General features: G+C 41.6%; 1 protein-coding gene across 3 annotated transcripts in view; it reads right to left on the reverse strand.

The window, feature by feature from the left end:
* LOC109894751 (hypermethylated in cancer 1 protein) overlaps positions 1-13,857 on the reverse strand; it is a 93,347-nt gene that overhangs the window by 66,391 nt on the left and 13,099 nt on the right. The window contains exons 1-3 of one of the 3 annotated variants that reach the window (XM_020487270.2): positions 12,807-13,271; positions 11,931-12,061; positions 8,581-11,721 (exon numbers count right to left, since the gene is read on the reverse strand). The exons of 1 other annotated variant lie outside the window; for it this stretch is intronic. In XM_020487270.2, the coding sequence (XP_020342859.2) occupies positions 10,516-11,721; positions 11,931-12,061; positions 12,807-13,089 (1,620 nt within the window). In that variant the 5' untranslated portion in view covers positions 13,090-13,271 and the 3' untranslated portion in view covers positions 8,581-10,515. Of the gene's footprint in view, positions 1-8,580; positions 11,722-11,930; positions 12,062-12,806; positions 13,272-13,857 lie in introns of those variants that run through there. One more of the 3 variants, XM_031828122.1, reaches the window with a different exon arrangement.

Raw genomic sequence — 13,857 nt, forward strand, 5'->3', positions numbered from 1 at the left:
TCTCTTATTTGATTAGCAGCAGTTCAGGCTTCCTATCCTACATGTCAATTCACATTTTATTGGTCACATACACATGGTTAGCAGATGTTAATGCGAGTGTAGCAAAATGCAGATACAGAGTGAGAGGATGTTTGATCAAGAAATATGATATGAGCACCCTGCTATGGAGCATCTTCTGATTGGGCAATAAAGGATTGCTATGAGTACTATGCAAACATGTTAGTTGATTTGATTACTTGACACTCTTTAATGGTGTGATAATTGAAAGGCATGGTCCCACACTTAGGATAGAATGTATCAAGATCTGGGCCCATATCCACAAAAAGTCTCAGAGTATAAGTGCTAATCGATGATCAGTTCCCTACCTGTCTATATAGTCTTATTCATTATAATCTAAAAGGCAATCTTACTCAGAGGCTTTTTGAAAACAGGCCCTTACCGAATACCATTCAGCCAGAAGTTGTCCTCCATGACCATGTTCTCCTGAGGCTTTCCCAGACCCTCCACACACCCCTCCTCTTTCACCAGCAGCACCTCTGGACCCTCCTCTTCCTGGAAAAGAGAGGTGATACAGATTAGACATACACTGCCTCAGGTATGTACACGCGCACACAAAGAGAATAAACACACTTTCAACATGGAGTGTTTACCCATCCCCACTACGCTTGAGTCCTTTACTGTAGTTATATAATTACTTTGTTATTTGTAAACTACTGATTACATTGAATGGCATGTGTATAGGTGGGAGAATGTACAACTGGATTATGGATTTGCTTGATCGAACCTTCCAGGTCAGGTTGGAATCGGAGTTATCAAGAGAATATGAGGTGGAAAATGGAACTCCACAGGGTAGCACCATTAGTCCCACCTTATTCACGTTGATGATATCTTAGGGAATATCGGACAGGGTATGGAGCGGCCTTATATGCAGATGATGGTGCCATTGTAACAGATAAAAGGCAAGGAGCTGTTTTAGCAGCAGAGGAATAATCCTTATCATGGGGTTTCAAGTTATCTGTATCTAAACCATTTTCGCGAAACAAAAAGATAAAGGAAGATGTCAGTGTTCGATTATATGGACAATGATTGGAAAGGGTACCAGAATTGAAGTATTTGGGGCTGTGGTTTGATAAAAAGCTTACATGGAGGCGTCATATTACATGTATTGAGACTAAATGTAAGAAATTATTCAATCTTATGAGGACAATAGTTGGGCATGAATGGGGGGCAGATAGGCAATCTTTTGGCCCAGAGATCGTGAAAAGGGTTGATGAATATGGACTCAGGGACCTTGTTATTGGGCCATCTGTGGCAATAGGAAATGTGCCACTGTGGTTTTATACAAGAATATACAGTATGTTGATCTTAGTCTAATCCAATGTTTCCCAACCTTGGTCCTCGGGACAGCAAAGAGTGCACGTTTTGGTTTTTGCTCTAGCACTACACTAAGCCTACTGGATGACAAATAGTTTTTAACCAAGACAGAATAACTAGGTACAGCAGATCCACTTATTGTATGGGACACATTTAAATGTCAATCAAATCAATCAAATGTATTTATAAAGCCCTTCTTACATCAGCTGATGTCACAAAGTGCTGTACAGAAACCAAGCCTAAAACCACAAACAGCAAGCAATGCAGGCGTAGAAGCACAGTGGCTAGGAAAAACTCCCTAGAAAGGCCAGAACCTAGGAAGAAACCTAGAGAGGAACCATGCTATGAAGGGTGGCCAGTCCTCTTCTGGCTATGCCGGGTGGAGGAACTTATTCAAGAAAGATTAAGTGGTAATATATTATAAAAATAAAGCGAACTGGATGGAATATGGGAAAAATGCACCAAATATTTGTTTTATCTTCAACATAGAAATTATTCAACAACTAACAGTTTGAAGGAGGAAGCAAAGTACTTTAAGCATAAGTTTTAAGCATATGCTCGTGTTTTTAGCATATGCTCATTTCGCAAAATAAATACATTCTCACTACATAACATTTTAATAGAAAGTTAGCCAGAGTAGCTAAGATTTTGCTACCATGGAAAGGACAACACCTGTCTATTTGTGGAAAAATCAGCCTGATTAATTCTTTAGTCATATCCCAGTTTACCCATTTATTTATGTTCCACTTTATTTGGAACGGCAAGCCAGGCAAAATTAAAATGGGCCTATTTCTATAATGAATATGAATTTGGAGGGCAGAAATGATTAAATATGAAAGCATAGGACCTCTCACTACAGGCTTCAGTCATACAAAAACTATACTTAAATCCTAACTGGTTCTCCAGCAGATTAGAAAAATCCATTCAGATTACAACCTCTCACTTTCAGTTATTTGAAAATGAAATGATCTCCATAATATTGCTATTTTTAAAACAAGCAATAGAAAGCTGGTTGCAATTTCTATTTAATCCACCAGAAAAGACAGAACAAATATTAGAACAAATAAATGACCAAAAGTATGTGGACACCTGCTTGTCGAACATCTCATTCCAAAATCATGGGCATTAATATGGAGTTGTTCCCCCCTTTGCTGCTATAACAGCCTCCACTCGTCTGGGAAGGCTTTCCACTAGATGGTGAAACATTGCTGCGGGGACTTGCTCACATTCAGCCACAAGAGCATTAGTGAGGTCGGGCACTGATGTTGGGCGATTAGGCCTGGCTCGCAGTTGGCGTTCCAATTCATCCCAAAGGCTTGTGTGGCCTACCACTTTGTGGCTGAGCCATTGTTGCTCCTAGACGTTTCCACTTCACAATAACAGCACTTACATTTGACCAGAGTAGCTCTTGCAGGGCAGAATTTTGACTAACTGACTTGTTGGAAAGGTGACATCCTGTGTCGGTGCCACGTTAAAAGTCACTGAGCTCTTCAGTAAGGCCATTCTACTGCCAATGTAATATAGTCAAGACGTTGACAAGGTTATAAATAATGATTTATTATTACAATTACAGCCTTGCAGACTTTTTGCATTCTAGTTGTCAATTTGTTGAGGTAATCTGAAGCGATTTCACCCCATGCTTCCTGAAGCACCTCCCACAAGTTGGATTGGCTTGATGGGCACTTCTTACGGTCAAGCTGCTCCCACAACAGCTCAATAGGGTTGAGATCCGGGGACTGTGCTGGCCACTCCATTATATACAGAACACCAGCTGACTGCTTCTTCCATAAATAGTTATTGCATAGTGTGGAGCTGTGCTGTGGGTCATTGTCCTGTTGTAGGAGGAAATTGGCTCCAATTAAGCGCTGTCCACAAAGTATGGCATGGCGTTGCAAAATGGAGTGATAGCCTTCCTTCTTCAAGATCCCTTTTACCTTGTACAAATCTCCCACTTCACCACCAACAAAGCACCCCCAGACCATCATATTGTCTCCACCATGCTTGACAGATAGCGTCAAGCACTCCTGCAGCATCTTTTAATTTTTTCTGCGTCTCACGAATGTTCTTCTTTGTGATCTGAACACCTTAGATGTCTGTCCATAACACTTTTTTCCAATCTTCCTCTGTCCAGTGTCTGTGTTCTTTTGCCCATCTTAATCTTTTATTGGTCTGAGATATGGCTTTTTCTTTGCAACTCTGCCTAGAAGGCCAGCATCCCGGAGTTGCCTCTTCACTGTTGAGACTGGTGTTTTGCGGGTACTATTTAATAAAGCTGCCAGTTGAGGACTTGTGAGGTGTCTGTTTTCTCAAACTAGAAACTAATGTACTTGTCCTCTTTCTCAGTTGTGCACCGGGGCCTCCCACTCTTTCTATTCTAGTTAGAGCCAGTTTGCGAAGGGAGTAGTACACAGCGTTGTACAAGATCTTCAGTTTCTTGGCAATTTATCGCATGGAATAGCCTTCATTTCTCAGAACAAGAATAGACTGACGAGTTTCAGAAGAAAGTTCTTTGTTTCTGGACATTTTGAGCCTGTAATCGAACACACAAATGCTGATGCTCCAGATACTCAACTAGTCTAAAGAAGTCCAGTTTTATTGCTTCTCTAACCAGCACAACAGTTTTCAGATGTGCTAACATAATTACATAAGGGGTTTCTAATGATCAATTAGCCTTTTAAAATTATAAACTTGGATTAGCTAACACAACATGCCATTAGAACAAAGGAGTGATGGTTGCTCATAATTGGCCTATGTAGATATTCCACTATAAATCTGCCGTTTCCAGCTACAATTGTCATTTACAACATTAACCATGTCTACACTGTATTTCTGATCAATTTGATGTTATTTTAATGGACTTTTTTTTTTGCTTTTCTTTCAAAAACAAGGAAATTTCTAAGTGACCCCAAACTTTTGAACGGTAGTGTACGTTTGTCTATATCGTTTATTATGGTTAAATTCAAATATACTAATCGCTTAAAATAAAAATGGTGTAATCTTTGTAAATTATATAAATAGGACTGGTGGAGTTTTCGCACATGCGGTTAACAAAAATATGGAAATGTCTGCTCTATCCAAAATTACAACCAGCTGATTGCAGCATTGCCACAAAAATGGAGGCAAGCCTCCCGGGTGGTGCAGTGGTTAAGGGCGGTGTACTGCAGCGCCAGATGTGCCACCAGAGACTCTGGGTTCGCACCCAGGCTCTGTTGTAACCGGCCGAGACCGGGAGGTCCGTGGGGCTACACACAATTGGCCTAGCGTCGTCCGGGTTAGGGAGGGTTTGGCCGGTAGGGATATCCTTGTCTCATCGCTCACCAGTGACTCCTGTGGCGGGCTGGGCGCAGTGCGCGCTAACCAAGGTTGCCAGGTGCACGGTGTTTCCTCCGACACATTGGTGCGGCTGGCTTCCGGGTTGGATGCGTGCTGTGTTAAGAAGCAGTGCGGCTTGGTTGGGTTGTGTATCGGAGGACGCATGACTTTCAACCTTGGTCTCTACCGAGCCGTACGGGAGTTGTAGCGATGAGGCAAGATAGTAGCTACTAAACAATTGGATACCACGAAATTGGGGAGAAAAAGGGGTCAAATTCAAACAAAAAAATAAACAAAAAAATGGAGGCAAGTGGAAGGGGGAGAAGGTCTGTCGGCCGTGCTAAAGAAAATTGTGATAAATAAAAAAGTAAACCAGTTTCATTTAAGGACCAAAAAATGTACGGTTGCACCATACAAAATTGTTTTTGATGTACCGATTCCATGGCACATGGTTTATGAACTGATACACAAAACGATGCTGGATTCAAATCTTAGTTTAGTTGCCTAGATGCAAAACTGCTCCAGCTCCTTCAAGCTGGTGTTCTCAATTGGTTTTAGGTCTGGGCTTTGACTAGGCCATTCCAAGACATTTAAATGGTACCCTTTAAACCACTCAAGTGTTGCTTTAGCAGTATGCTTAGGGTCATTGTTCTGCTGGAAGGTGAACCTCCGTCCCAGTCTCAAATCTCTGGAAGACAAACAGGTTTCCATCATTTAAAAAATTCTGACCAGTTTCCCAGTCCCTGCCAATGAAAAACATCTCACAGCATGATGCTGCCACCACCATGCTTCACTGTGGGGATGGTGTTCTCGGGGTGATGAGAGGTGTTGGGTTTGCGCCAGACATAGCGTTTTCCTTGATGGCAAAAAAGCTCAATTTTAGCCATCTGACTAGAGCACCTTCTTCCATATGTTTGGGGAGTCTCCCACATGCCATTTGCCGAACACCAAACTTGTTTGCTTATTTTTTTCTTTAAGCAATGGCTTTTTTCTGGCCACTCTTCTGTAAAGCCCAGCTCTGTGGAGTGTACGGCAGTGGTCCTATGGACAGATACTCCAATCTCCGCTGTGGAGCTTTGCAGATCCTTCAGGGTTATCTTTGGTCTCTTTGTTGCCTCTCTGATTAATGCCCTCCCTGCCTGGTCCGTGAGTTTTGGTGGGCAGCCCTCTCTTGGCTGGTTTGTTGTGGTGCCATATTCTTTCCCTTTTTTAATAATGGATTTAATGGTGCTCCGTGGGATGTTCAAAGTTTCTGATATTTTTTTATAACCCAACCCTGATCTGTACTTCTCCACAATTCTGTCCCTGATCTGTTTGGAGAGCTCCTTGGTCTTCATGGTGCCACTTGCTTAGTGGTGTTGCAGACTCTGGGGCCTTTCAGAACAGGTGTATACAGTGCCTTGCGAAAGTATTCGGCCCCCTTGAACTTTGCGACCTTTTGCCACATTTCAGGCTTCACACAAAGATATAAAACTGTATTTTTTTGTGAAGAATCAACAACAAGTGGGACACAATCATGAAGTGGAACGACATTTATTGGATATTTCAAACTTTTTTAACAAATCAAAAACTGAAAAATTGGGCATGCAAAATTATTCAGCCCCCTTAAGTTAATACTTTGTAGCGCCACCTTTTGCTGCGATTACAGCTGTAAGTCGCTTGGGGTATGTCTCTATCAGTTTTGCACATCGAGAGACTGACATTTTTTCCCATTCCTCCTTGCAAAACAGCTCGAGCTCAGTGAGGTTGGATGGAGAGCATTTGTGAACAGCAGTTTTCAGTTCTTTCCACAGATTCTCGATTGGATTCAGGTCTGGACTTTGACTTGGCCATTCTAACAACTGGATATGTTTATTTTTGAACCATTCCATTGTAGATTTTGCTTTATGTTTTGGATCATTGTCTTGTTGGAAGACAAATCTCCGTCCCAGTCTCAGGTCTTTTGCAGACTCCATCAGGTTTTCTTCCAGAATGGTCCTGTATTTGGCTCCATCCATCTTCCCATCAATTTTAACCATCTTCCCTGTCCCTGCTGAAGAAAAGCAGGCCCAAACCATGATGCTGCCACCACCATGTTTGACAGTGGGGATGGTGTGTTCAGGGGGATGAGCTGTGTTGCTTTTACGCCAAACATAACATTTTGCATTGTTGACAAAAAGTTCAATTTTGGTTTCATCTGACCAGAGCACCTTCTTCCACATGTTTGGTGTGTCTCCCAGGTGGCCTGTGGCAAACTTTAAACGACACAGTTTATGGATATCTTTAAGAAATGGCTTTCTTCTTGCCACTCTTCCATAAAGTCCAGATTTGTGCAATATACGACTGATTGTTGTCCTATGGACAGAGTCTCCCACCTCAGCTGTAGATCTCTGCAGTTCATCCAGAGTGATCATGGGCCTCTTGGCTGCATCTCTGATCAGTCTTCTCCTTGTATGAGCTTAAAGTTTAGAGGGACGGCCAGGTCTTGGTAGATTTGCAGTGGTCTGATACTCCTTCCATTTCAATATTATCGCTTGCACAGTGCTCCTTGGGATGTTTAAAGCTTGGGAAATCTTTTCGTATACCAAATCCGGCTTTAAACTTCTTCACAACAGTATCTCGGACCTGCCTGGTGTGTTCCTTGTTCTTCATGATGCTCTCTGCGCTTTTAACAGACCTCTGAGACTATCACAGTGCAGGTGCATTTATACGGAGACTTGATTACACACAGGTGGATTGTATTTATCATCATTAGTCATTTAGTGCAGGTGCATTTATACGGAGACTTGATTACACACAGGTGGATTGTATTTATCATCATTAGTCATTTAGGTCAACATTGGATCATTCAGAGATCCTCACTGAACTTCTGGAGAGAGTTTGCTGCACTGAAAGTAAAGGGGCTGAATAATTTTGCACGCCCAATTGTTCAGTTTTTGATTTGTTAAAAAGGTCTGAAATATCCAATAAATGTCGTTCCACTTCATGATTGTGTCCCACTTGTTGTTGATTCTACACAAAAAAATACAGTTTTATATCTTTATGTTTGAAGCCTGAAATGTGGCAAAAGGTCGCAAAGTTCAAGGGGGCCGAATACTTTCGCAAGGCACTGTATATGAGATCATGTGACAGATCATGTGACACTTAAATAAAGTCCACCTGTGTGAAATCTAACTAATTATGTGACTTCTGAAGGTAATTGGTTGCACCAGATCTTATTTAGGCTTCATAGCAAAGGGGGTGAATACATACAGTATGCACGCACCACTTTTCTGTTTTTAACTTTTTTTAACAAGTAACATTTTATCATTTCACTTCGCCAATTTGGGATATTTTGTGTATGTCCATTATTACATGAACGTTACATGAAATGTGAATGATATTGGTTCTTGTAGAATAAGTTTCATTTTCTTACATAGTGTTATGGTGTTCTTAACTATGAAGCTGTTAATGTTCTTAGCTTCCTTCTATGAAAATAGACAAGTGAAACAATTCTGGGTATGAATGCACTGTATTTCCATATTGAAGCCATGCATTACTTAGAACAATGTGGACTGCAAACATGTTCAACATATTTAGCAATAGATGGGCCTAGATTTTGTTATTTCGTTTCTGTAAGCTACTTAACAAACTTGTCTATATTGGAACATTGGATATAACGGTTATTTAAAGCTTTCAGGAATTTTTGCAGGATATTTGATTTGCATCAACTGATTAGAAAAGGAGCCCACTAGAGTATGTAACCCCAACCAAACATTCATAGATTTGATCTTGGTGTCTGATAAATCTAAGATTTCTAAAAGTGGTGTCATTCCCTTGGGGATTAGTGATCATTCTATGATTTACTGCACAAGAAAGGTAAAAAAAGAGAAGAAAAAAACTCTCACTGTCACAACACAATAACTGTGAGACCACTGAACCATGATAACAAAGATGCATTTATTGATCAAAGTTAACCGGGACCCGTAACGTCAATGCCTAGATATGGATAATAACTGTGAAACACTTAAATAAAATATTATTTTTTAACAAAAACACAAAAAAAGAAACGGGTTTAACTAATTTCACCAAATGTTTCTTAAGCATTGTGGATACTATGAACTGAACCTTGGATGAATCAGGAAATCCTTGAGGCCATTAAATCAAGGAACACAACTTTTCAAGAATATAACAGTCTCAAAGATGAAGAGCCTCTCAATAGACACATAATCCTAAGGAAGAAATCTAGTCAGATGATTGAAGAAGTCAACAAAACATTTAAATAACAAAAATAATGAAAATAAGAATAATCCTAAGAAGTTGTGGCACTCACTAAACAGTGATGGGCAGAAGGCAAATTGTGAAATAGTTGGTCTGGAGGTCATTGGGGAAATAACATTTCACAAGTAAGTGGTAACTGATAAATTCAATACCTTTTTCACAAAAGTTGCCACAAATTTGGTTGAGAAGCAACCTTATTGTACTGGAGTGTTTGGTTATGGTAAGGTTTGGACGCTACAGTTGTTCTCGTGAGAAAACCGATTTTCGGGATGTCTCATGGTCATCAACTCCAGCCCTTGCTCGCCACCACTAGCTACTGCACCCACAATTATCGCTGTGAAAATAGCAAACATATTTCAGACACAACCCTGGACCTATTGCATTACTGCCAGTGCTAAGATTTACCATTGCATTAGGTTTGTTATTATAGAGTCTTCAGAATGAAAAGTCCCATTTTGTGTTTATTAAACAAGAGTAAAATACACCATATGAAAACCACACATACACATCTCAAAAAAAAAAAAAGTCAACATGAACTTGATAAACTGCATTCATTTTCTCATAAAAGGTGTCTTGGGAAATTGTGTGAACATCATATATCCTACACAGTACAAACAATATTTAACAGAATTTTCAGGCTTATATATGCCTTTATATACAGGCTCAAAATGGCCAGAAACAAAGTTTCTTCTGAAACTTGGCAGTCTATTCTTGTTCTGAGAAATTAAGGCTATTGTATGTGAGAAATTGCCAAGAAACCTAAGATCTCGTACAACGGCGTGTACTACTCCCTTCACAGAGTCACCTCTTCACTGTTGACGTTGAGACTGGTGTTTTGTGGGTACTATTTAATGAAGCTGCCAGTTGAGGACTTGTGAGGCGTCTCTTTCTCAAACTAGACACTCTAATGTACTTGTCCTCTTGTTCAGTTGTGCACAGAGGCCTCCCACTCCTCTTTCTATTCTGGTTAGAGACAGGTTGCACTGTTCTGTGAAGGGAGTAGTACACAGCGTTGTACGAGATCTTCAGTTTCTTGGCAATTTCTTGCATGGAATAGCCTTCATTTCTCATAAGAATACACTGACGAGTTTCAGAAGAAAATCCTTTGTTTCAGGCCATTTTGAGCCTGTAATCGAAACCACAAACGCTGATGCTCCAGATATTCAACTAGTCTAAGAATGACAGGAGTGATGGTTGCTGATAATGGGCCTTTGTATGCCTATGTAGATATTACATTTTTTTTATTTTATCAACGGTTTCCAGGTACAATAGTCATTTACAACATTAACAATGTCTACACTGTATTTCTGCTCAATTTGATGTTATTTTAATGGACAATTTGTTTTGCTGTTCTTTCAAAAACAAGGACATTTCTAAGTGACCCCAAACTTTGGAGCGGTAGTGTATATCACACAATGTCTGGATGCATATTCTATCCAGGAATATTCAACACTGAAATCTGTTTTTCTCGTTATTCCAAATTCATCTGTGGATCCATTCTGCTGACAACAATGAAAATGCATCTTTGTCTTTAATGCAGGGTTTGATCTAAATGTGAGAAGCTATCGAGCGGAATGGTTCCTTTCTATGTTATAGAGTGGAATGGTTTTTCTGCTGGTGTATCCTGAGGCATCTCCTTTCTGAGAACCTCTTCCCGCAGTGCGTACAGGCGAACGGCCTCTCTCCTGTGTGGACCTTCATGTGCATCTTCAGGTGGTCCTGGCGGGAGAACCTCTTCTCACACTGTGGGCAGCTGTAGGGTTTCTCCCCTGTGTGGACTCTCTGGTGCCTCTTCAGGTCACCAGCCTGGACAAAGCGCATCTGACACTGGGTACAACTGAAGCATTTCACCCCTGTGTGGACCCTCTGGTGGATCTCCACCTTCTGGGGGCAGCTGAAGCCTTTGTTACAGAACATGCAGAGGAACCGTTTCTCTTTAACATTGCCTGATGTGGCTCCCCCTCCCGGAGCCAGGGCTTTAGCCCTGTCATTTGAGTTAAATACCTGATCGAAACGGACGCTTCCATGTGAATCGGAAGGCCCCTTCGACGCGGACACTGGGTCTAGATCCCTGAATGCATGTAAAGAGGAGGGGGTGGCGATATTTAGATTTGTCTCTAAGCTTCCCCTGTAATCTAAGAAATCTCTGCCCTGTGAGTGTCCCTCTACGAGGTGACTTTCTGCATTCCATGTGGGAGGAACGTCACCCTCCACTTTCACAGTCACTTCATCTACGACTATAACCTCTTCTTTCTTATCTAGGCAGCCTTCAGAGTGTACACTACTACTGTACTGGTTCCAGTCCCCTCTAGACAGATCAGTCTGTATCTCTAAACCCAAGGGCATGTTGCCAGGGTCCATCTCTGTAGCATAAGAACAAGAGGGATCATCACCACCAATGTTTAACTCATCACCATAGCCATCCCCACGGGTATGAACCATCCTGTGGCTCTGATGAAATACCGGTAAATACTCCGAGCCAGGGGCAGGAGGACAGCCCAGTCTCCCCAGGCCCTGTCTCTCTGGGTCTGATCTGTGGTCAGATTCTGTGTGTAAGAGCCTGTGTGTTACAGTTAAAGTCTCTGTGTCGGTCTCTGACTTGAGGACGGTGTTCGGCATTCCACTGACCTCCGTAATGCTGCGTTGGGACCTGAGCAGCGCTGGGGCGGTGTCCTCTGTGGCTACAGGGGGATCACCTGCCGCACCAGTCGGGTTGTCTCTGCTGTGCTGTGGGTCCTCCTCTCCTTCAGACCTCTCCTGCTTGACCCCAGGATCTGCAGCCTCTGCATCTGCAGGCTGACACAAGAAGAGAGGACATTACTATCAGTACATTGGTTGAATTGGAAAACAATGTCAAAGGGAAGTCTCACAAGCTCTCCTATGGCAAATAAATTAGGATGTAAATGTAATAAGCAAGTGAATAGCTGAGGGGACCTTTGAATTAAACCGTCCACATTTGATTTACAAAGTAACTGACATTTTTTACATAACACTATTACACTAACCTCTATCATGATAATGTTCTGGGTTGAGGTTCCACTCCCCTCATCAACAGTGATTGGTTGGTCATCTCTCCATGTATTGTGTCCCGCTGGCTTCACAAAGCTCCTGTGGCCTCCAGTGAGATGTCCTTCACCTGAGAGAGTGATTGGGGGTGAAAGAGGTGGTTAGGTTAGCTACGGTCAATGCAACGGTATATTGTACACTATAGACACTGTCTAGAATTGACAAGGATGTAAGGTAACACTTCTCATAACTTCTTGATATACTATTTATTGATTGATGTCTTATGATCCATGCATCACATTGTTTTTATTTGAGTAAATTATAGGAAATGCAGTAAATCAAGAATCTGGTAAGAATTCTGTTGTGGGTCATCTTTTGTATGGTGCGTGGGTTACAATGATGCCACAACAAGGATTACTCTTGTTGATGCTGTTTATTACCTTCCACAAGTAAGATATTCACACTGTGCTGTGGGAGTTTAGTAGCAACTCGCTATATCGGTTCGTTAGTATGTGTTGGGATGCTTAGCTTTGGCACAAGATGAGCAGTGTTCTAAGTTTAGTTAAACCATCAAGCAAAAGAAGACAATCACCAGATGCATGCCCACTATATATGAAATTCCCATGAACAACAGTAGCCAATAGGATTACAGGTGACGTTGGTGAGCAAAATAGAATCCCTGTGGTTTGAGGTGCAATGACTGTACAATAGCTACACTATGATATTGGCTCTTCTTTTCATAAGATGCCCAAGTAAATCAGGGGAATTATTGCATACTATACAAAAACTGACCCAAATCTGGGTAATACATCTAAACATATGTGCAGAGGGGAACCGGGCGACAGGCTGGTGCCGCCTAGGCCTGCAAAGTGTACCTCTTGCCATTCCTCTGTATCGGTCGAGGATCTTGACACTACTGGGACGACTGGCGAGGACGCGCTCTCGCATTGTCCTCTCTGCGCGCTCCCGTGACACCTTCAATTCCAGTTGCTGTAGTTTCCTCCGCAATCCCCTGTTTTCTTTTTGGCTTTGAGTTACTTCCAAACGAAACACTGCATAGTCGTCGTCTACGAGTTTACAGATCTCTGCCACGGCAGCATTCGCTAGTACTTCCATGATGGAGGCTATTTGAGTGTGAAAACCCACACAGTTAGCCATTGTTAGCAGCTAGCTATCTTTACCTCGATAACATCTATAAACCAAGTCTTGTATCAAACGTGAATTAAAGACTACATGGTTTAAGTATGAGTTCCAGGATGTTAATGAACGTCTAAATAACAATAAAAAAGCTGACGTGGAAATGGTTCTTGGTCTTCTTTGTTATCATGGCGTTCCATATTTGTTTGTGCATGCCGCCACCTACTGTACAGGAGTGTGTGGTCGATCATGACACAAAAATAAAAAGTGGGACTTAAAAACGAAATGCACCACCAATTAACCCAACACCTATTTACACCACTATTTATTAAAAAAATGTAAATAACATAACCCCATTTCACTACTTTGACCCCAACTGATCCTACAACAGGCTGATGGCCTGGGGAGGACATGACACTTTAATTTAACACACCTAGTCTCTTTTGCTGTAAAACCTTGTACATCCAAGTACTTCTCTGCAGCTGCCACCACAACAGCTATTTTCTGTGATTTACATGCCATTACTGTGGTACAGTTGATAACCATGACAATGAATGCTAAGAAGCCAACCTTACCAAAGCACAAATTTGTATCACTATGTATTGGCCTAGGCCTACTACTCACACTTGACCCAATGTTCTTGCCACTGTTCACTTCTGTTTACAATAGGATCTTATTGGTTCACATCATGGCTCAAAGGGTGTGGTTGAATGAAAAAGGTATGCCCACGGTTCTTCGAAGTACATTACACATCAAATCTCCTATTCATGATCACTATATTTCAAGCTC

Source organism: Oncorhynchus kisutch, linkage group LG7 (assembly GCF_002021735.2).
Source record: "Oncorhynchus kisutch isolate 150728-3 linkage group LG7, Okis_V2, whole genome shotgun sequence".
NCBI lineage: Eukaryota > Metazoa > Chordata > Actinopteri > Salmoniformes > Salmonidae > Oncorhynchus > Oncorhynchus kisutch.